The sequence below is a fragment of the Dysidea avara genome, chromosome 4, assembly GCF_963678975.1.
Source record: "Dysidea avara chromosome 4, odDysAvar1.4, whole genome shotgun sequence".
Lineage (NCBI taxonomy): Eukaryota > Metazoa > Porifera > Demospongiae > Dictyoceratida > Dysideidae > Dysidea > Dysidea avara.
Window position 1 is genome coordinate 48,441,004 of NC_089275.1, and position 24,521 is coordinate 48,465,524.

General features: G+C 36.0%; 1 protein-coding gene across 3 annotated transcripts in view; it reads left to right on the forward strand.

Moving 5' to 3' along the window:
- The first annotated feature begins 14,647 nt into the window (after nucleotides 1-14,647).
- The window catches only part of LOC136252566 (uncharacterized), a 39,148-nt gene continuing 29,274 nt past the window's right edge, over nucleotides 14,648-24,521 (forward strand). The window contains exons 1-2 of one of the 3 annotated variants that reach the window (XM_066045048.1): nucleotides 14,648-14,782; nucleotides 19,364-19,462. In XM_066045048.1, the coding sequence (XP_065901120.1) occupies nucleotides 14,705-14,782; nucleotides 19,364-19,462 (177 nt within the window). In that variant the 5' untranslated portion in view covers nucleotides 14,648-14,704. Of the gene's footprint in view, nucleotides 14,783-16,821; nucleotides 16,914-19,363; nucleotides 19,463-24,521 lie in introns of those variants that run through there. The other 2 variants (XM_066045050.1, XM_066045049.1) reach the window with 2 other exon arrangements.

The following is a 24,521-nucleotide window of genomic DNA, read 5'->3' on the forward strand; positions in this document are numbered from 1 at the left end:
ACGAAGTTAGGGCTGGACGAGGGACTGGAGATAGGCCAACACACTCTGAGAACATGGCGTCCAGATTGTATCAAGATGCATCTTCACGTTTGACTAGAGTAAGAATGACTATTCATTTGCAGATTTGTAACTAAGTGGCCGCTCTATGGCTTCCCCGTTTCCAGATTAGGCTACTCCAATAAATTCTGTTTCCCGTCCTGGACTCAGGCATATTTGCATGCGAGAGGGGGGTCCATTTTCATCATAAGATTGGCAGCTTTCAAGCCATTATTTTCCTGGTATACAAACCTGCATAAAAGTATGCTTAGGCTTGAACTTCTTTTAAGTTGCAAAAATAACAGTGACTTGGGAGGTTTACATTAAAAATACCCTGGTTCAAATCCATGTTAAAACTTTCAAGGTTTTCTTTGTGTCAGTTATCTATATATTTAGCTTACAATACTGAATTTTTTAGACTAAAGCATCATGATCATGGATCATTAATAATTTTGAGCTTTTCACAAGCATACAGAGAGTACTCTTTTCACTTACCCCCTCCCTCCTACCCAAGAATGTACATATAATATTGATGCTATACTGTATATGAGTAATCAGTGTTGGTTGTCTTCACTCGGTCACAATGTAGACACTGAATATTTGGAACCTTGTGTACACTATACCTGTACTTGTCTACCATACAGTAACTATCTCCCATAACAATCATTCAGACTTCAGCTATGACTTAGCTTCAACCACCTCTAACATTCTAACTGAACAATACTGATAAATTATTATGCTTTGTATGGTGCTACTAAGACTAACATGCAATTTATCCCCTCTCCCTATCTTATGAAAATGCTAAAAACAATAGAGGATCCCTGAGAATTCTATTTTTGGAAGGTTCTATGATAGCTGTATTAGAGTAGAGCTGAGTGGTAGTTGTGATCTATCAATTATTGTGATAGTGAGTAACAGTTGTGATTATGATAGTATATGCTATTGTACTACCATGATAAATTATGCATATCTGTGCTTAGTCCACTAATGTTGATAACAGAAGTTAACGTTGAGATAACTGTGAAAGCCCAGTAGAGCGTGCAAATATTACAACTGTAATATATAACAATTTTTATCAATGGAGTGTTAGAAAAGTAAATATTCAGTATAGCCAGTATCTATTCTTTTACTTTAATACTCCAATAGAACAGTGTACTCTAATATAGAGCTGAGCAATAGTACAACTATCACTATTCATGATTGATAGCAACTATTATATCACCATAGCAATACTATCACTATATTACTAGCAGTTATCAGACACTCAACATCACATCTATGACACATTAATAATCCAATTACACACCTGACTATGTATAATATTTATGCACAAAGTGAAATATAGACATGTGAAAGAAAGCCCAAAAGCTGGTCTACAAGTGGCTTTTAGACTAGCAAATACAAAAAGAAGTGTTATCCATGTCAAAACAGCCAAGCTGTGACAAAAATGGTGTGGCCTTTTCTAGCATTAAAAGTTACAAAATCAAAAGTGATGACAAAGGAATGATTGATTGTTATTATGTTGATAATTATAATTACAATCAGTTCAATGATGATAACAGTTACTATAACATTAACATCATTGCTATCATTTCTCTGGCTTACTTTGAAGATCACACCTTTTATGGTATATGTAAATGTGAAAATATAAATGTTGTATTAGAGTACTTGACTATTTTATTAGAATATCTCAATATATTTGGTACAAGTATTCTGACAATGAATAATGAAAATTCCAGAAATACCGTGTATGCAGTTACAATGAATTGTATATCACTTTTTCCTGGCCTTAGTTTGTAGGTGGAAGGGAATAATCGTTTTGATGATATGATAGTGGCATATCACAGAAAGTGTTATTAAAATTTGTGTGTAATTTTTGCACGGATACCTAATTAAAAGCACTTGCGTACCGTATTTACTGATGATCTCCATGGCTTGTCTATGCTCCATTTTGAGAAGACCACGATAAAGATCATCTAACGTGTAATTTCTATGTTCTAATGTGTTTAAAAGAACCTCCGTCAGACTCTTTCCTGGGATCTGTCCCTGGCGCTCCACAGCGTTCACTTGTTATCTCTAAATTTTCGAGTTCATCAATCGATGCCTTCCAGTTGTGATTTGGTGGTTCCTGGCAGTCCAACAGAAGCGCTAACTTGAAACGAAGTTTCCATGGCAGGTCTTGAATCAACTTAGGCATCTCACACTCTACCGGTCAATACACGTGCTGTTTCTCAAGTCACAAACATGGTAACGAAAACCACTTTTGGTTTGAAAATGAAAATCAATGCACATATAAAATTTGATATAGGTACTTTCCAAACAACCAATATACACACAAAAAAGATGTAGATAACATTTAAACAAAAAAAATGAACAATATAAGGTATTGTCTCAGCACTCGGTAGCTAAAAGACCTGTAGCAAAACAAAAGATGTGAAATTATAAGAGACAGCTAATCTGAAAATACAAACAAAACTTACCACAATCTGGTCCAATCAGTCCCCTGGGACCTGGTACTCCATCCCTACCATCTCGACCATCTCTTCCTCTAAGGATTTCTAGAGTTTTCTCAGCATTAGCTATTCATTTATATATCCATGGTGTTTTCTAATAATGGTAGTGACCTTTTATGACTTTTGTAGGTCAGACACATATAGACTAGTACTAGTAGAATACTAACAATACAACTAGTATTGGTGTCCTTTGTATCATATCTGGTATTACAGGATGAAGTGAAGGAGGTGTTTGATGCAGTGAAGGATGGGAACCTGAATACTGTCAGCAGGGCCATAAAGAAATATGGGATCAACAATATTCGGGATACTAGAGAATATTTAGGGGTGAGTAGATGAATGTGTATGATGATAATGTGTTAACTATACCTGTGTATAAAAGTTATAGCTAGTTATGTTGTGTGTTTATTTCAAATTATGGTTATCATAATTCACCAATTACCAAACACATTTCATTACGCATTTATAATTCCCTACCACAATTACTTTCAGTTGACCCATTACAATTTTTAACTTGTCTGGATACCAAAATTATACAATGAAACATCATGTTATGAGTAAAACTACTAGTATTGCACCAATAATTGGATCGGTTATCAGAAAAACCATATATTGGCTGTATTTTTGTTTATCAGTATCGGATCGGTTGCATGATGGAAAAAGTAGCAGATACAAATATATGAAATGCAAGCTTGTGTGCTTTAAACAATGTTAATAAACACCTTGAGTTGTATTACAATGTTGTATTACTGCTAAAATATAATGTCAGCTATTGTAGCACTACTGCCACTATAAATGAACTAAATTGGTACCATATCGGATCGGATACGTTTATCGGCTTGAAAATATTGTCCAGTATCGATTATCAGAATATCAGGATCAGTAGGAGTTAGTGAAAACTAACATAACTACTAGTTGGTGGAATAATTGGACATCATAAAAAGTTATCAGTAGTACCTGCCCTACCATGTAGTTTATATACTTTCAGTTGCTATACTACACTTGATGTGCTGACCAAACAGTTCAAACATAGTACATACATCTAACAAACCTGTACTGCAAAAGGAATATACAACATATATGGGACAAACACACAGACAAACTAATGTGAACCTAAATGGCCTGCTTATGCCTGCACTGCTGTTATGTGTTTTGTTGTAAGTTCTCATTGTAATGATAGTGTGTATTAGGGCCCAAGTGAACTAAAGTGAATTCGAAAGTTCGTTCAAATGAATGAACATTTGAATGTGGGTTGAGCAGCTATAGCTACTAATTAGATAGTGATACACAGTTAAGCTACCTCATAGCCTAAACATTTCAAGGGGGGGGGGGGGGGATTTTTGCTGATTTCACGGTTTGTGTGTTGTCAGCGAAAATTTTATCCTTGAAATATTTAGACCTCCATTTAGTCTAATACATTTTGGGAGTATTTGTAAATCCGCGAAATTTTTATTTTTAGCAACATTGCTCAACCTCGAGAAATTTGCCCCTCGAAATATTTAGGCTATATATGGTATCCATCTTGCTGTGTTCCATAATGATGTGGGGGAAGGTAGACGTATGGTATTTGACATTTAATTAAGTTAAGTGTTGATGGTTTAGTGGTGGTCACAGGCCATGCCTCTATGAGGTTAATATGCTGTGTCTATGAGGTTAATATGCTGTGATGTATAATTTGTAAACAGGAACCAGTTCCATGTAAAAGTTCGAAAGATTCGTGATCTTTAGTTGATGAATGTTCGAACCCTGACAATCCAAGTTTGTTTGGGCCCTAGTGTGTATACCCCAGTATGAAAATAGAACTTTTTGTGTAACAAGGTTTAGCTAAGTAGAAAAATTATGCTGGCAGTAGGATTAGAATCATTATTACATACAGGTGTTAGGTACTCTAGCACTTTGTAGGGTGGTTTACAATGAGATGTAGTTCAAGTGTTCTCTACACCATGTTCTGTGGCGTGTTGTAGTGGGCAATCAAAAAGCACATAGAAACTTACAACAAACTTTTAAGGTAGCTGGTGCTTCATTTAGAACACAAATCATGTTAACACATGAAAGAGAATACGTGACTAATCAAAAAACGGTCACCAAAAGTTGCTAATGGAAAGGAAAAGTAGTCACCAGTTGGGAAGCAAACACAAGACGTTTATGTGAACAGTTTGATGTACTATTGCCAGTTGAGAGCTGTTTACCAGTGGCTTTGACAGGAATGAAGGTGAAGTTTCCAATGTATTTAACGTGCCGTAGGTGTTAAACAACAGTAGTAAGTTATCAGATAATTTTTGTGAAATCTGCTCAATATATTTCATTGAGACTACCATCACACTATACTGGTGTGTTAACTTTTTGGTCAATGTTGTAACAAAATATCAAGGTACTCTAATAGAGCAGTCAACCACTCTAATAGAACAGATATACCTTAAACACTGTGACTAACTCAATGTAGTGAAAGTAGTAAAATTACTATCTCATCTTCTAAAATATATGTCCCACCCCCCCAAAATGGTGTCCATGTGTATTGTGTACTTCAAACACCATGTTGTAACGTTCATTGCCGAAGTTGCCCTTCCCCCTCCTCACTCTTTGGTGGCATACTCCACTGCCCCTGGTCTTGGTCATCTTGATAGTTTATAATTGTGACATTACAGTATGTACAATGACATTTAGTGACCTGTTAATAATGCCACATAAAATTAGTATAAGACAATCATATTAGCTACACAAGGTTTACTGTAATATGGTAAGAAAGTAGTAGTATCTACTATTACATGTATTGTCTACTATTGTATAGTGGAACCAGACCTTGCTTCATGAAGCTGCCAGGAAAGCACAGGCCAGTGTTTTCCAGTACTTGTTAGGCAACCAAGCTGATACACAAGTAGTTGACAAAGTGAGTGGTGTATCATGTACATGTTATACATTATTTAGGGTGGGCAATATATACAAAGCAGTTACGCATTATTGTTAGTTGGACAATTGTCATTAGATATTTTTTGTACCATAACAACAACTTGATGTCTTAAAATCACCCACCTAGCTTGTACTAAGTGTTACTTAGTAATAATAATTTCTCATCAATTATTTTTTTATTACTTACTAATCACTGTACTATGGAGTAGTGATGCACCGATATTGGTACTAGTATTGGTATCAGCCCTATTTTGGCAGTATTGGATTTGTATTGATAAAGCTGTAAATGCCTGATACCAACCGATACTGTGAATGACGTCATTTAATTACTTTTCAAGATGGTGGCGTCAATCACACATCAACAAAGTTGAGCACGAGTTGATCTATGCTATGAATTATTTGAAAGAAGCCAATTACTAGCACAGTGGAAACTGTAATAAGCCACGAAATAAGATTCATTGAAATCATACACTATTGTTATCCTCATGACTGATGACCACAAAACCAGCAAACTGCAGTAGATGAAATTAGCAACTGTGTTTAGTAGCTGGTTTATTGACTACTGTTAGCTGTTTCTTGTGAGTAATTCCTATGTGGCAAAGTATTGGTATAGGATCGGTATTGGCCAATTTGCCTTGAAATGTATCAGTATTGGATCTGTAGTGAAAAAGTGGTATCGGTACATTACTACTACGGAGTTTAATTCCAATAATATACGTACATGTGTACATGTATGAAGTTGTCATAATTAACAACAATGAAATACAAATACACATAGTCCAGTCATTTTATGGCTTAACCACACTAATTGTAACAAAATCTTTCTTAACATTTTCTAACACAGAAAACATGCTCTATAACATATCAAAAGTCCTTAGTAATCCATTATGGAAAAAAAACCTTTTAGTGACATTTTTGTGGTCTTTTAAGATTAAAATGTGATTTTTGACTATATTTCATCTGCATGATGTCAACCAAATTAGTCAAACTTGGTATCAAATAAATGATCTCACTAAAAGGAATAAGATGAAGTTATTTGAAGTTGACAACTTATTTCATTCAGAAGTTATAACCATTTAATGGATCACAATTTGTCCACTCATGCATATGATCATTGCTATAATGCAAGAGTACATTGTATACTTAATAATGACCCATCAGTTTATTTTATTATTGTTTCATCAGAACACTCCATACAACATACTGATTGTGTGTTGTACACAGTTTCTATTTAAATGTTGTGGTGTGTATGTACAACAGATTTAAATTCTCTCACTGACTGTAATAAGTACAGTTATCATAGAGTATGATAGGTACTGTATAATAGGGATCATGGAGGTTTGGCTTTTTAAACCAGGTGTGCACCCACAGCCGGCTTTTGGCCAGCTGTGGGCACATGTATGGTTTACTGATTTCAATTGTTTTCATAAAAGTGTGTGTGTACTTATCTACCTATCTCCATCTACCTATGTTTGTCCGTATGCACCCACGTGAGCAAAATCGTTAAATGATGAAAGCAGCTTGCACATAAGAAGTAAAATTAAGTGTAATAAGCTTCCACACAGGTAAATTGTACTCTGAAGTGGTTTCTACTCACCAGTGTGATACGGGTGTAGCTACTTCACTCAGACTTTGTGAACTTCCCTTCAGGTTTTACAGACATTTAACAACTGAAAAACAGCAGTACAGGCCTTGTAGACTACCAGGAATAGCTTATTTCTTCGAGTTGAAAGGGTGCGTGTCCTTATGTATGCAAGCGAAAATGAAGAGCACCTTTGAGGCTTTGTCAAGAGAATTTGTGGGTAAAACACAATAGTCAAACTATAAAACAGTTTGGAAGATACTTCTGTGTGTAATGTGTTGTTAAATGTGGTTTGTTTAGCAAGCGCTTCCTTAGCAGTGCGTAGGAACATATTGAAGAATTACAAAAGTTATGATAAATTTATGAAATCCAAAATTACGATTAATCAGTTATGTATTGCAGTTTATGTAAAACAATAAACCTATTTCCTTAGTGAGTATACTAATTGTAGAGTTGCTTCTCGTGCTGTTCATAAAAGGTGGAACATACGTACCTGAAATAAGCACCTCATTAATTGATTGCTGGGACACATATTCATTGATTCAGTCAAGACACATAGTAGTGTGTTGTTCAGTCATGGATCTGGTGTGGTCACATGACAGACAAGTGTGTGTTATACAGGAACTGGAATAATATGGTTATGTTCAGCCAGGGTTGGTTATATCATACAGTAGAATAGTATGGTGTATTAACTTTCTTACACAAAGTATTGACCAGAGACCAATGTCACGATGCCTCTTGCCAGTATTGGTTAGGTAGAATCAAGCCTAAAAGTGTCTTCAAAGTAGCCAAAAGCACTTTCGATAAGTTGTTACGTAATTCATCGAAAACATTTCACAGAAATTTCATGGCTAACTGCCTGGCTAATGCCTGGCTAATGCCTTCAGACAAGTGTATTTTACTGATGGCTAAGGTTTCACTTTTTCACTGTTAAGTGTCGCTTCAGCCTGACAGGTGCCTTAATTGGCACACCACAGTACGTACAATGCATGCATCATGGACTTACCTTTGTCCTCCTTTGTGTCCCATTTCTTTTTGCTGATAATGCCAAGTTTGCAATTCATGGTAGCACACTTTGGCTTTCCTCTGCTAACTAGCTATTACATTTGTAACGGAAATTGTATGTATTTTCAAATTGATTTCAGAGGCACTGCTTGTTATGTTCTTCATTTGTAACACTGTGTAACAGGCTGAACATAGCTAAAAACGAAGTGTAGGGCAACTACACTTTTCAGTATTTGATAGTTGGGGTATGCATTCAAACATAAATTTTATGGAGCTATTCTTTCTTTTGATGTGGTATGTATGAGTTGATCACCAGTCCTACTGTAATTATGATACAAAAAGTAAACAAACAAGTACAAGGTAAAATTAGATGTTAGAGTTTTTGCATGTTCACTAGTATATATCTTCAGGTGCAGGCAGGCCTGTACGCAGGAATTTCAAAAGGGGGGTTCTAAATTGAAGTGGTAGGCGATGCCCCCAGATGCTGAGAAAGGTTTAATATTCAATGTCCTGAGAATAGCCTCAAATTGCTTAAATGCAGAAATGCATGCACTGATTAAATAAACTTCTCACACATCATTGTGTTGACACAAGGCCGTCTCTGGAGGGGGGGGGAAGTAAGCCATGGTCCACCCAACATTTTGCCAACTACAGTAAACTTGACTAGCATGTAGCAGACTGACAATACGAGAAGCCATACAATTACGAGTGCCAAGTCTGCTGCTTTTATAGTAAAACTTACACTCAAACTTACCAAAAACTATACTAAGCACAAGTCTGCCAGTCTCTCAAACACGGAGTATTGCGGAAAAGTCTTGGCAAGAGTATGCATCAAAATATTTGTGGGTGCCTTATTGTCCATGTGGTACAATTTAGGCCACGCCACTGTTACAGTATCAGTACTGTGGTCATTATTCATCTAGCAACTGGCCAATAAGCTTAGATTGAATGCAGCTGTTAATGAACAAATTATTGATTGTAATATTGGATAACTATGCCCAACTGAAATTAGGATAAATTTGCTTCTAGATGGCATTTCTTTAAAAAATTTCCTTAGGGAGCATGCCCCCAGACCCCCCTATCAGGAGCATACTATGTATGCTGAGTGTGCTTCACACACTACCTACCACCAACCATGCATGGATGGCCCACCCAACCCAATTTTGCCAGAGCTGGCCAACATGGGCCATCACACACTAATACAAACAAGAGATTAAAATATGGTTGTAGTGCATGTACACTCCAGCATTTCTAAGACTGCTCAGGGTCATTCATTTCAGCTATAAGCTAAACCTTACATTTCACCATTGTCCAAACATGGATGATAACCACAATAAGGTTAATATGAAAACAACTGACAGACTCACACACTTGACACTTTAGAATTCATATCATTGGATGCAACAAGCCAGGCTTACTTGTGTTATAGTTGCTGCTATAGTTAATAGTCTATCAGTCACAGTGTTCATCAAGTCTGTGCTTATCATTGCTATTCCGGGCTCTTAGTAGAAACTATTTAACAAATTACAATTGGAATTAATTGAAATAGTATTAATAGTAGCTCTCAGTGCAGTATGGTCAAGGATGGCTCAATGGACAGCCTTATTAAGATACTGTAAGTAGAATAATAGAAGTCTTAGCCATAGAGAGAAAACCACTGTCTGTATTCATGCATCATTAAAGTGGTTTATATGTACACAGATAACCTCGAAGCACTATGGTTAATACCTGGAAGCCACACGCATTTCAGCTGGTAGAAGCCATGGAAGGCATGTAATGAATGCTAGAACACAGATTATAGTTGAGAAGATCGTTTTACAGTAAAAATAAAATTTCCAGTTTAAAGTAGGGGGTTCGACCAAACCCCCCCCTGGGTACGGGCCTGGTAGGTGACCTTCCTTGTTTCACAAATTTTTATTTCTATAATCCCTAATCAAACTTAAAAAATAAATCCATGCACTTGTGATATTAAAAAGTTCCAGCAGATAATGATTGTAATAGTGTAAATGACTATAAACAATACAATCATTGTAGTCATTTCATGGCCACCAAATGGATACCATCTACACTTTGTGACTTTTAAATGGTTTCTCATTTCACAACTTTCCTCTCAACAATAAATTATTGTTTGACACAATGTATAATGTTTAATTGTAACACTCATGGTAATCACATGTTAGTTGATGATAAGTAACATAACTTGTGTTGTTTACAGGATGGATATAATCTGCTACACTTTGCTTGTATGGGTGGTAACCTGGATATTGTCACCACAGCAGTAGGATTAGGTCTTGACATCAACAGCACTAATAAAGTATGTTGGTATTTCACAAGTGAATATTGTACTTGTTGTATTCATATGTGTATGTACCCATGTTAATACAGTGGACACTGTTATTCCCACATTATAGACTATTGTGATGATCAATCTTTAACAATGAATGTTATATTACATATCTTCCATTAGTCTGTATGTGCCTGTATTGTGTTTCAGTAGTCCAAACTAATTTTGTGGTTTGGATTAAAAGGACAAACTACAATTACATTTTGTGTACTGAAGCCATTATACAGCTTATCTTTTTTTTAATAATGTAGTGATTTTTATCAGAGTCCACATTTCCTTAGCAAATGGATTGCTCAAACTTAAATGGGTGCTACATAGTTGAATGCTAAAATCTTGCATAATTGATGTTCTACTTAAAGTTTTTATAAGGATTTTATATCTGTGGTATTGATGAAATATAGTAATGTACTATTGTATTTCAAATATGTGACAGCCTCAGCAAAAATCAGACTTGTTCACACAACTTCCATATATTTTTATTTTCTCACATTATCTACAGTGCCCAAGGAATGGATCACCAAAGCGTGGTGAGTAGTTTTGGAATTATAGTGCTAGACGGTAGGAAGAGCAAAGATATTGATTTGTACAGTGACTATACTGAAAATAAACTACATTCACAGCCATAACTTCCATCAGCATTAGTCTAAAATGTTGGAATTTGGCTTAAAATGTTCACCATATTAACCAAGGTATAGTGTTAGCCCTGTAGTCACTTACACATACAAGTATGAAGGCAGTTTAGTTGAAGAAGTGACAACGATTTTGTTTACATCTCCGCAACATCATCATAAACAAACACATGTGACATGCATGCCTTTGGAGCTACAGAAACGAAGCAAAGATTTTCGAACTCTCCATGAGCAGATGAATGAGATGTTGTATAGTTTGACTCTTCTTTCTCTGAGTAATGCCTGATAAAAACTTGTGTATGTTTTTCTTTTTGTTCTTTTTAAAATTTCGTTTTTCTTAAAGTGCATGCTTGTGCAAACAAGTTGAGGTTTTGCTGTGATGGTCACACAACATTAGTTACTGTACATGTAGTATAGAATGATTCATCCAGTCTCCTTTTGTTGTAGGATGTAGCTAAGAACTTCCTTTAACAGGAGCCTCAACAGGTTTTGGCTTGAATTAATACAAGTGAAAGGAAAATTAAATTTTTACAAGCTACTAGCAGTCATTGTAATAAAATGTGTTTAAAGGGACAATGTGGTGATGAAAGCTGTTTGAGATTTTCTATGATTTCACAGCCCGTGAAATAGTTACATTACCAGAACTTTACAATAGCAAGAATTGAGATGAGGGATACAGGCTTGCTGATTAATAATTATCCAAGTTAACTGTAACCTGAAGTGTTTTTTCAGCTGTTCACATTGTGACAGGTGATTAAACAGGCCACTTGAAGATGGTTGCTATGTAGCACATTGTTTATGCTTTTTATGACACTGTTATGCTATAGCCAACCACCTGGGTGAAATACATAAATAGAAGTTTAATTACACACTGTTATTTTGTTACCCTTTTACTTCTCCACAGCACAAGGTTGACCCTTAAACCCGCATAATCCAGAAAACTGGATTTAAACTTAATAAATACGCATGCTTTGCACAAAGCACTGTAACTTTCAAAGTGTCCATTCTATGGATATGCAATTTATGTCATTCTACTTGTGGATTAAAGTGATACCTAGGGTATTACCCTAACGCTAAATGATGAGGCCAAAACTAGCCGTGAAAATAACTTTTTGGTAAGGAAACACGCGAACCCTTTACATACCTTTATAAAATGGTTGATAACTTGATGGTAGTTTATCCTATCGCTTTGCAACAACTTCCATTCAGTTCGTTGTGAAATTTTATATCAGACCATATATGACTCACATGGGTAAACCCACAATCGAACTTAAATATGTGGCAAGAATTTAGAAACACAGAGATGCGACTCATCACTGTTCACTGCTTCATAACAAGTAAGCCATTGTAGTTACAGTGTTGGTTTAACCTTCTCCAAGTAGCCCATTAAATACACTTTTAATCTATGTGTATTTGTAGGCTGTAAGAATTAAGTTTCCCCACCTAGTGTCGCCATGCATGCCCACATTGTGTAAATATGCATTCCGAAAAATTTTCTGTGGGTTTAAGGGTTAAAGAGTTTTAGAAAGTGTTGTATACTACTTTATTGTTATTACATTATTTGCTTTTTAATGGCTTCACAATATCATTGATGGGGTAGGTAGGAAAATGGGAATGAGAAAGACCAACAGAAAATTCCTTATAAAGTAATTATATTAATGTACAGGCGGAATTTTACAGTAAAATACTTCTTTGCAGCAGTTTTGGATCCATCCGCTATGATGAGTGATACACTCTAATAGAACAGTCACTTGTATTAAAATACTCTAATAGAGCAGTCAAAAGTATTTGTTAACTATTGCACCAGTGAAAGCCTGTGAACTTGTGGTAGACCGTAGCTGGCATAGTATATAGACTAACTATGACATCAATACTGCTCCTTCCTTGAAACTATAAATACTTGTAAAAAATTGAATCATTAAGCATGAGGAAGTTTACAAAGTTAACTGACAGTGGGAAGTTATCTGAACATCTTTGTTCCTATAGCATTCAGATAAGTGAAATTGTATAAATGAAGCCTGTTGATTTACAGTGGAACCTCAATCATCTGAACTAATTGGGGGGAAATAGTGTTCATATGATTGAATATTACGTAAAATCGAACATCCATACATTTATATACAGAGCTTTGCTCAACTACTCTAATAAAACATACACTTGTTGACAAAATATCCTAACTGAGCAGTCGATTTGGTGTTCAAATAATCGAGAGTTAGGTTAATCGGTATTCGGATAATTGAGGTCCCACTGTAGAGCTTCATTCAGTTACTAACAGTCATTTACTCTAATAGAGTGCACATTAATGACAAAATACTCTAATAAAACAGTCACTTTTTGCATTCAAATAATTGAGGTGTTCAGATAACTGAGGTTCAGATAAGGGAGAATCCTCTACCTGTAACCTCAAAATAAAACTCACATCATAGTATGTGGCAGCTGCAAGAGTTGAATCTTTTAGTTTCAAAAGAGAAGCTAACATTCAGTATTGATGACTTAGGTAGTCAATATACTATGCCAGCTGTAGTGCATCAATTCACAGGGTTTCAGTGCAGGTCTCTGGTGGAATAGATAACAAAACATTCTTGTTTTAGCAGGTGAATGATCTATTAGAGTATTTTAGTGAAAGAATTTTAAAATACTGCAAGAAGCATTGTGCTACCTGTATATTGACAGATGACCTTTATCAGGCTTTCAATTTGTTGATCCTGCTTTATGTTCCCATCCTGTTCTGATTTTCCTAGAATTCTACTTATCCCAGTCACTCAGTAGAAAATTCTAAATATTTCAATAAGTGTTTCGCAGCAACTTGTTGAATGCTACATTAGCAAAGCTTATGATAACATCCAGACACTGGATAATTTCCGGACACTGGATAACATCCAGACACTGGATAACATCTGGACCCAGACAAAATCTGGTCAAATTGCATAGATGTCTGACCATAATACAATTTGTCCAGACGCAGTGTCCCATCAAAGTACAAGGAGGGAGCCTAAGGGCTGAGCTGGCATGCTATCAACAATAACAGTCACTTGGTTGCTAGGAGATAGTATACATTCTTATGACCACAAATGTATATACCATTGCCAACCTCTGGTGTACTGTAACCACATAACAGCTGCAGTAAGGCATGTGACATCTTACCACTATAATGTTCATGTGCTATACTATAGTGGCATATTGGGCATTCATCTTCCACATGTCCAGACGATTTAGGCAACTACAATTCTGGTTTGCCAGGACATTGTGGCAGGACAACAGAGAATTCGTATCATAAGCTCTGCATTAGTCAGTATTTATCACTCACCAACAAACAAGTCATAGAGTATATATACCAGTCAACCTAAAACATGTCAATTGTCTAGCAATAATACAACCACCACCAGTGAAGTATTAGCTACTATACAACTAGAAATTTCAAGGGAGAAATTTTCACTGTTTTCATGATTTGTACTGTCAATGTATGACAATTTATCAAAGTTTTAGGTGAGGATTTTTTGTAAGCAGGACATTTGGCTTACTGGTTTTGAGGGGGGATTTTGTAGCAATTAATTAGCGTAACCATGAAAACAACAAAACTTTGAATCTTCAAAATTTTTTATTTTACAGTAACATAATAATGAGTCACTTATTATATTATTAAAACATGTGATGTGTGTTCTTACAGGATGAATGGACTCCTATTCATATGGCAGCCAGTAATGGTCATGTACAAGTTGTCCAGTATTTACATGAGAAAGGAGCAAACATAAACTGTGTAGACAAAGTGAGTATACATTGGTGTTCCACTATGTGTCACCACTATGTGTTCCACTATACATATACTATTATCAACTGATCTGTATACACACATCAATTGGTGTTTACTGTTATAGTTGTTGAAACATTTTCCTTACCACTAGGGGTACATACACTGATACTGTAGAAATATACTAAACTTTGTGGTTACATACAGTGGTGTACAGTTGTACAGTAGGTTATGTTATAGAACTGGTACTTTGTACAGTGGGTCATGTAGTGTAAGCTTGTGGATATAATATATAGTTTGGTCCATACACACATAGTTACTATATACAGTGTTGTGAGGTGTAGGCACTACATTCTTGTGGTATGTTAGGATAGTACAACCAACAATAACATGTTTAAATGTCATGTTTGAAATTTGACTGTCAACATTGACATTTAGCATAAAGGACCATTCGTCGTGCACCTGTCGCACAGTGACACATTAAACCATGCATCTAAAACATGGAGCAATTTCCGTTGCTTAGAAAGCTAGTAGTGATGTCCAGTCAAGTGTTCAATAACCCATAATTCCTAGTGCTGATAATGACACTTCTTTTGTGACATGGTAGAATATCTTAAGTCTCACTTAACACAAATAATAATAATTTCTCATAGTACTTATAACATTGTACAAAGAGTTCACATTTAATATTATGATGGGGTATGATCCAACTTAATGGTGTCACTACATCCACACTTGGTACAAGTGACTATAGTGCCTTGAGGGATACCCAGTGGTACTACTGACTGAGAACATGGATAGCTGCTTTGCTTGTTATAAAGTAGACTAAGTTTTAGAAATGTCAAAAGTTATCTGTTTCACAGTGACACGTTAAGTCATGCATCTAAAACATAAAGCAATTTCCGTTGCTTAGAAAGCTGGTTCAAGTGGTAGTGTTGCCTAGTCAAGTGTTCAATGATTGGCTAAAGCAGGCACCGATTATAACTGATACCGATAATGACACTTCCTTTGTGAGATAGTAGAACACTTGAAGTCATGTAGTTTTCCTAACTTAAAATTCTGTACTTTTCTGTGCTGTTTTTCATCACGACATTGCATGTTTCACGCAACTTACCACACATCAAACATGATCAGAAGCTAGTAACCAGATTTACATATTTTAATGGTACATAACATAGAGAAGTGGAAACTGCACGATTTATAGTGCTGCATGATTTATCATCCCTTACACTACATGTTCCCTTGTTCAAAGGATTTATGTACTTTGTTACTGCACAGTACATTGAAGGACTTTGTTAGGATTTAACTGTTGAATAGTTTGAGAAAAAACTGTTCTGTCACCGAATATGTGTCCTTCTGTTCTGATTGGCTAATAAAGTTTGCAACTTTTAAAGTTAGTGTTGACATGTATTAAATACATAAGATAGTGAGAATGAATCAGATATACTGTAGTTGGGACTTGTGAACACTAGCTAAGTATCTAGATTCACACTTTTCATACTTCATATTTTGTTTAAATATTTCACTAACATTTCCTAATAGTTCTGTTGTTATACCAACCTCACATGCCCGAGTGTGCAAACTTACAGTACACATGGCTTATGCATACACGTACATATGTAGTCACTAAGTTGGATTTTTGAAATCCACATTTCAATATGGACTAGGTTTCCAATTTCCTTAATAGTATACAGTAAATGTGTTGAAAGTCTGAATATGTGAATTGCTTGGAAATTTAAGTCTCTAACCATTTCAATTACTTGTTATCAGGTCCGTTAGTGGACTTTTAAGACTTCATTGTCTCCAAATATCAAACCACACTATGCACACCATGCTGTAACTTTCTCCAGTAATAATTTTAATCTTACTGAGACATTGACTAGTAAGCAGGACATTTGGCTTACTGGTTTTGAGGGGGAATTTTGTAGCAATTAATTAGCATAACCATGAAAACAACAAAACTTTGAATCGTCAAAATTTTTAATTTTACTGTAACATGATAATGAATTACTTATTATATTATTAAAACATGTTATGTGTGTTCTTACGGCATGGACAGACTCCTATTCATATGGCAGCCAGTAATGGTCATGTACAAGTTGTCCAGTATTTACATGAGAAAGGAGCAAACATAAACTGTGTAACCATAGTGAGTATACATTGGTGTTCCACTATGTGTCACCACTATGTGTTCCACTATACATATACTATTATCAACTGATCTGTATACACACATCAATTTGTGTTTACTGTTATAGTTGTTGAAACATTTTCCTTACCACTAGGGGTACATACACTAATACTGTAGAAATATACTAAACTTTGTGGTTACATACAGTGGTGTACAGTTGTACAGTAGGTTATGTTATAGAACTGGTACTTTGTACAGTGGGTCATGTAGTGTAAGCTTGTGGATATAATATACAGTTTGGACCATACACACATAGTTACTGTATACAGTGTTGTGAGGTGTAGGCACTACACCCTTGTGGTATGTTAGGATAGTACAACCAACAATAACATGTTTAAATGTCATGTTTGAAGTTCGACTGTCAACATTGACATTTAGCATAAAGGACCATTCGTTGTGCACCTGTCGCACAGTGACACATTAAGTCGTGCATCTAAAATATGGAGCAATTTCCATTACTTAGAAAGCTGGTTCAAGTAGTAGTGCTGCCCAGTGAAGTGTTCAATAACCCATAATTCCTAGTGCTAATAGTGACACTTCCTTTGTGACATGGTAGAATATCTTAAAAGTATCACAGTTTTTCCTAACTTAAGTCCTATACTATTCTATGCCATTTTTTATCACAAAATTGCATGTTTACTGCCCATCAAACATGGTCAGAAGATAGTAATCAACATCAATAAATTTACGTATTGATGGCTCGTACCATAGAGAAGTGGAAACTGCTCGACTTATGGTGGTACGCTATTTACAGTTCCTTACACTACATGTTCCCTTGCTCAAAAGGACTGATGTACTTTGTTACTGTACAACACGTTGAAAGACTTTAAGGATTTAACAGATGAATAGTTTGAGAAAAACTGTTCTGTCACCAAATATGTACAAAGGTTGCTGGAATTAATTACTAATTATTTCCAGCAACATTTGTGTATAAAGATACATGTTAAAAATCATAATGTAATTTGATCCCATTGACTATACATGGTATAATTAATATACAGTCAAGTTTCCATAGTGTCTGTTAATTACAGTGATAATCACAGTTGTGCTGGTATGTGTCCTAGTGTTCTAATTGGACAATAAAGTTTTGCTAATGTTGAAAAGTGTACAGATATACTATAGTTGGGACTTCTGAATATTAAGTATCTAATGTACTGTTCGTAATTTTCATACTCCGTGTTTTTGTTTGAATATTTCACTGACGCTTCCTAATAGTGCTGTTTTTAAACCACCTGTGGGTGGTTTACTGAAATTATTTTCGCAAAAACGTGTGTGTACCTACCTATGTTTGTTTGTCCATATGCACCCACGTGAGCAAAAACATTAAAAATGATAAAAAGCAGTCAGCATGTAAGGATTGAAAGCTAAATTAAGTCTGTAGTAAACTTCCAAACACATAATCTGAGGTGGTTCTTCTTGGCGGTCTGAAATATGGATATGGCGACTCTTCATATATTTCTTAAATGGTCTTCCCTTTCAGTTTTATAGACGTTTAACAACTTTAAAAACAACACTGAAGACCTCTTAGGTTACCAGAGGTAGTGTATCCTTCGGGTTGAAGGGGGGGTTACCCATATTTACGCAAACAAAAATGAAGGGCAGCCTCAAGGCTTTCTCTAAACAATTTGCATGAGAAAACACGATAGACGCACTATAAAACAAATGAGAAGTGTGTAATTTGAGGTTTAAAGTGGTTTGTTATAGTTACATTTCCTTAGCAGTGCATAGTAATGGAATTATTGAATTACAAAATAATTCATGGATTAAGAAATATGCTAAATTACAGTATTTACAATTCTAATTATCTAGTTGAATTAATTATAACTATAGCATGAATATAAACTAAATTATATACCTGGCTGATTAATTACCTATTTAGTTAAAATGGGATAGTATTAATTGCATGGACGTAGCACAACATCAACTTGTTAATACCAACCTCACAAGTATAGGGTAGAGACCAAACATGAGGATATTAGTGATGCTACTACTAAGGTCTGAGTGCACCGACTTACTGTAGAACATGGTTCATGCATATAGTCACTAAATTAGATTTTTGAATTGTACATACAATTATGAACTTTGTTGACTAGGTGTTCAATTTGCTTAATAGTATACAGTGAACATGTTGGAAGTGTGAATATGTGAATTGTTTGGAAAGTCTCTGACCATTTCAGTTACCTGTTAGCAGGTCCATTAGTGGATTTTAAAGACTTCATTATCTCCCCAATATCAAACCACACTATGCACACTATGTTCTAACTTGTAACAGTAATGGTAAATTTCTCCGGTAATAATTTTAATCTTATTGAGACATATACATGGTACGTACACAAAATGTCCTGTACACAGTACATTTACTATTGACATTGTGAAATTGTAATAATCATGTTTTGTTTGACTTTTAGTATGGTGATACGCCCTTACACAAGGCGGCATCGAGTGGGTCTCTTGCAGTTGTGAAATACATCACAGACCATGGAGCCAATATTCATGCAGTGAACGAAGTGAGTCATACATGTTAACCATACAATGAGAAATGTTTATTGTAGTGTAACAATGTGAAGTATTCTTTATCACATTTTAGTGACACATATCACTGGTATGGGTACATGTCATATTAGGGTAGGTAAAAACAGAGGACCAGGGGACCCAACTTTTTGGAATTTTATACCCTTCACAATATTCTATACTTGTACTAGGTACCTTTGCAAGTAGTCTTGCATGACCAATCCACTTTTGCCCGTCACAGTGTCTCACATGATGTTGAATTAGTAATTATAAGTGCCTCGGTAAAAAGAGAAATAGCAATTACTAGCTAAGCAAGTTTCAGTCCAGCAGCTCAGCATTCAACCAGACTTCACTAATCGTTGTGCATTTGTACAATGTTTCTAAATTTTAGTAGTGAGTTGACACAATAGCCTAGTATACTCATTGACTAGTATATTCATTGACTAGTATACTCATTGACTAGTATGCTCATTGACTAGTATACTCATTGACTAGTATACTCATTGACTAGTATGCTCATTGTGCAGCAGGCTATAAATGCAGTCAGCTTCACGGCGCTTACAATTTCTAATTGGTTTAACATCGTGCGAAATCACCATGACGGGGAAAAGTGGATTGACCATACAGGACTACTTGCAGAAGTTCCTAGTGCAAGCATAGAATAGTGTGAAGTGTACAAATTCCAAGAAGAGTCAGTCCCCTTGTCCTTGGTCCTTGGGTCCACTGTTTTTACCTACCCGTCATAATATGTGTACACATGACACAATTTGATGAGTGTCATATTTGACTGACTAAATTTACAAGTATAGTCCCACCAAAATATTATCCACTATATGGTAGTGTAGTTTGACCTAACCAGTTGTATAGGTAGTTGTTGATATTATGAGTTGTACTAATAGTGGATAACAATTGTGTATGATCTGTGTTATTGTGGTACACATTTAAAGGTCCACATATTTGATGATGTACACATGGAACACACTACAGTGGAACCACAGTTATCCAAACCCCTTGGGACCAGAGGTGGTCCATAAGTCTGAAAAGTCTGTATCTCTGAAACTTGTGTATAAATAACATTAAAATAGCATAATCAAAACTTTTTTAAAATATCAGTTCTTCAACTACCCTAATAGAGCAGTCACTACTCTAATAGAGCAGTCATTCCATAATTCAGTTAACTGAGAATCTGGATAAGTGGTGTCCGGATAACTGAGGTTCCACTGTATTATATAGTTTACCCTCACCTTCCTTAACAAACATCTTGTAACTGATAGTGGTCCAGTGTAGTAGCTACACAGTTCCTGTATACCTGTAGTAACATGGTTGAGTAGTGTTTATGGCTGTAGTGAAGTGTGCACACAAATAATAATAATTTCTCATAGTACTTATAACATTGTACCAAGAGTTCACATTTAACATTGTGATGGTGTATGATCCAACTTAATGGTGTCACAAGATACACTACATAAAGTGATGATGTAACTTCATATAATTGTACATGTGTAAATGTATTGTAGTTATGACAACAAGTGTTGTGTAGACTGGGTTCAGTTAAGTGACATCAGAGCATGTAACATTAACTAATGTACATGGTGAATATCAACTTTTGTAACAGTACGACAAGTACTTTACGCTGTTCATATCTCTACTGTATGAGCCTCATCAATCACTACACTACAGTTTGATAATCACCCACTATTGTACAGTCATAGCCGCAATGTGGACAAGATCATAACTTTTTATTGATAATAGAACATCTCATCATTACCCCACACTGGCCACACATGATACACATGTGACATTAATGAGGTGTCATATTATAATGTGTACCACTCGTGTGGACTGTTCAAAGGTGCCACCAGTGCCATAATTTGTATATGGCACTGTTTCAGACTGCAGCGAGTGCATTATAACTGATAATGCACTGAACGTAGTGCAATATACAAATATTGCACTGGCTGCGGTTTTGTGTAGCATTGCACAAGTGCTAGACCACTATGACACCTCACCTAATAGGTGGAAAGACACCTCATAGATCACTTGAACTCTTTTATAGCCTGACATGTAAAGGTCAATTGTGGGCCATAACATCACCAATATGTTTAACGTTTATCAAGCAGTCAATGGCAATCGAAACAGTCAACGTGGTGACCACAACTCTAGTCTACATATATAAAAAATGTACTTATACACCTTACTAGTCTGTTGCCATCTGAACCCAGATGAAACCATAGTCCACTCTGGCAATGACTCAATAAACTGTTATATTCTAAATAATACTCACCATTATGTTCAATTGTAGCAACCAGTTTTTGTCATGCCACCAGATTCGAGTTTAGCCAGTATGGATAGTAAGAATTATACTAGTATTGTTTAGTAGTTAGGCTTTGTTTACTTAAACCGTCTGTTAGCTGCTTTTTTCGCTGGAGACAGTCACTATGGGCGATTGAGTGATCACGTATGCTGAGCACAACATGATGAGAGTTGAACAGCAAATGTAGGTTAGTGATATGCCCATCGCGTACTAGCTTTCAACATCTCAGGTGGCTGTGGTGCTGTAGAGGGAATGTCACTGCAACGTTCGGCTATTTCACCCACAATTCATGTTAGAAACCTGCGGGTCTTTATAAGAGTTTCAGCTGTCTAATGAGACTCTCCCCACCTATTAGGTGAGTGGTACACAACAGTTATACAATGTGCACTTGTGCTCTGCCTGTATAAACACACTTGCCGTTGGGCCTGACGGCTCGTGTGTTTATATCAGGCAGGTCACTTGTGCCCGCTGTATAACTATATAGTAACAAATTCAAGTTACACCTTGTATTTTGGCAGTCCTCCAAGCCATACAAGTGCTAAAGTCGTACAATTGTGACAGGCATTTGGGCTCTACGTAATTGTTCAGTAATTTTCACTTTCATTCAGCCTGCTACAATGACTGGGAATCATTTTGTTGTGCCGCAAATGCCGCATCTTGAATAGTAGCTACATAAATATTGTTTTCAAGTCTCGAGTAGTGGTCAAGTTTGAATAGTTGCCACATGTATTTTTTGAAGTAAGGCAACAAATGCTGTGGTGATTAACCAAGTAAATACGGTAATCTCTGGTGTTTAGTCCCATTGACAACAAATATAAACTTTTTTACCTTTGACATTATCTATATAATAATTCTCTAACTCTTTTTCGTCACTGCCCCTTCGTTCCTAGTCGGATTCCAATCGGATCGGTACCATTCAAATCTAAAATTTGAGGCGAATCTTTTGATCTGGAATTGGTGGCGATTCGTTAAACTACAGGAAATATCCTTTAAGCCATCGTAGCTACCAGAGGAAGACACGAATGTGTCCAAAACTTTCTGGAGACCTTTATCGTGTTACCAGCCTTCCCCATCCCAGCTTACACCAGACATTTCTCTCCCCCTGTGGACGACAGAACGAGAAACGGAAAATTGAGGCCATAAAATTTTAAAACAAAAACTCCTCCCTGGTTTTTCCCCCGATTAGCTTCAAACTCGCTAGACCAACTACCCGTCCAAAGCATTGTGTCATAAGGTGGTTTTCGTGTCTGTCATTACGTGCTAACCTTGGTTGTGAGATACTTATCACTGTCAATGGCCGTTATAAGTTTACGATATGCGTATACGGTGTTCCGGTATACACGTGTTGCCAATAGAAATCAGATGACGTCATGTAGCAAAGCTTACAATGAATTAGGATCAATCACTTTTTCATGATATAACCAATCGCATCAGCAAATTTGATCATGTGATCTGGTGTGTATGCTATCATCCGGCAACTAAAAAAAAATTTTTTTTATCACACCCACCAGTATAAAAGGAGAGTTTTGTAGTGGGTGTGGCAAGTCTACAAGCGATGATCAGGCTACCTAACAGAATACACAAGGAAGATTTGTCATTATGAGAGAGGAAGAACGGAAGATTATGTTCAACTACTCTAATAGAACATACATCTACCTTACCAGGCTACGAATCGTGGACAATATTATCATGAAGTTGCTGTCGCAGTCTTCAATGTGTAGGGAGACACAAGACCATTTCACTCCTTGGTAACTCCACAGGAACAGCTGAAACTTCTTGAAGCTCTATTACTTTATCTCCGTTGAACTACCCTAATAGAACACACACAACCTCTCTACCAACAATCAATTTTCAATCAGTCAATCTCTCTAGAGTAACCACTCTTCATAATGAAGGATTCATCTTGGTAATGGACCTTGATTCAGAAAGCAACAAAAGACAACTCTTCTCTATCCAAATCCACATGGTTGTGTTGATCTTGCTCAGTACAGCCGATAAACTCGAATACCCATACTCAATACTGTACTGCATACGTACTTTGTCATGCAATAAGTACAATTACCATGACTAGGATTTAGAAATGGAACTACAATTCAGTTACTCAAATTGACTACATAAATATAAACCGAAATGTATGTGACAAAAGCAAGTTGAATTAGAACATAGCTCATTGTGGTGATACACCAACTATTAGTAAACTGATCCTCATACCACACTCAGACACTTTATGTTAGTTCATGCAACATCATCGTCAAAATGACGTTGAGTACATCCCTGCCACTCAAAACTAATTTTTTTTCATGTATGTGCATGATGGTTATAATGGAGACATCTTGATACGCCACCTTCATGAGAACTGTGTTCTGCATGAGTACTGCACAGATGTGCAGAAATTCCAGTGCACAAGGCCACACTAGGTGTTAGTGCCACACATCATTGAAGAAATTATGTGTGCACATCAGTAGCTATGCGTAATCATGTCTTTGTTGGTATGTAATGATGTGATTACTCCTTGATCATTAGTAATGTTCAAATTTAAGTGTATTCACACAATAGGACATAACAATTGTCTTAGTATCACGTGCATTTTGCGCGGGTACCACCAGTGTAAACTAATGACATAAAGATAACAAATTGTGATCATAATAGGTAGACTTTGTAGCACTGAAGCATAACATGTTAAGTAAAAAATAATGGAGAAATATTATTCACTCTTATTTAAATCAAAAGGGTAATAACCT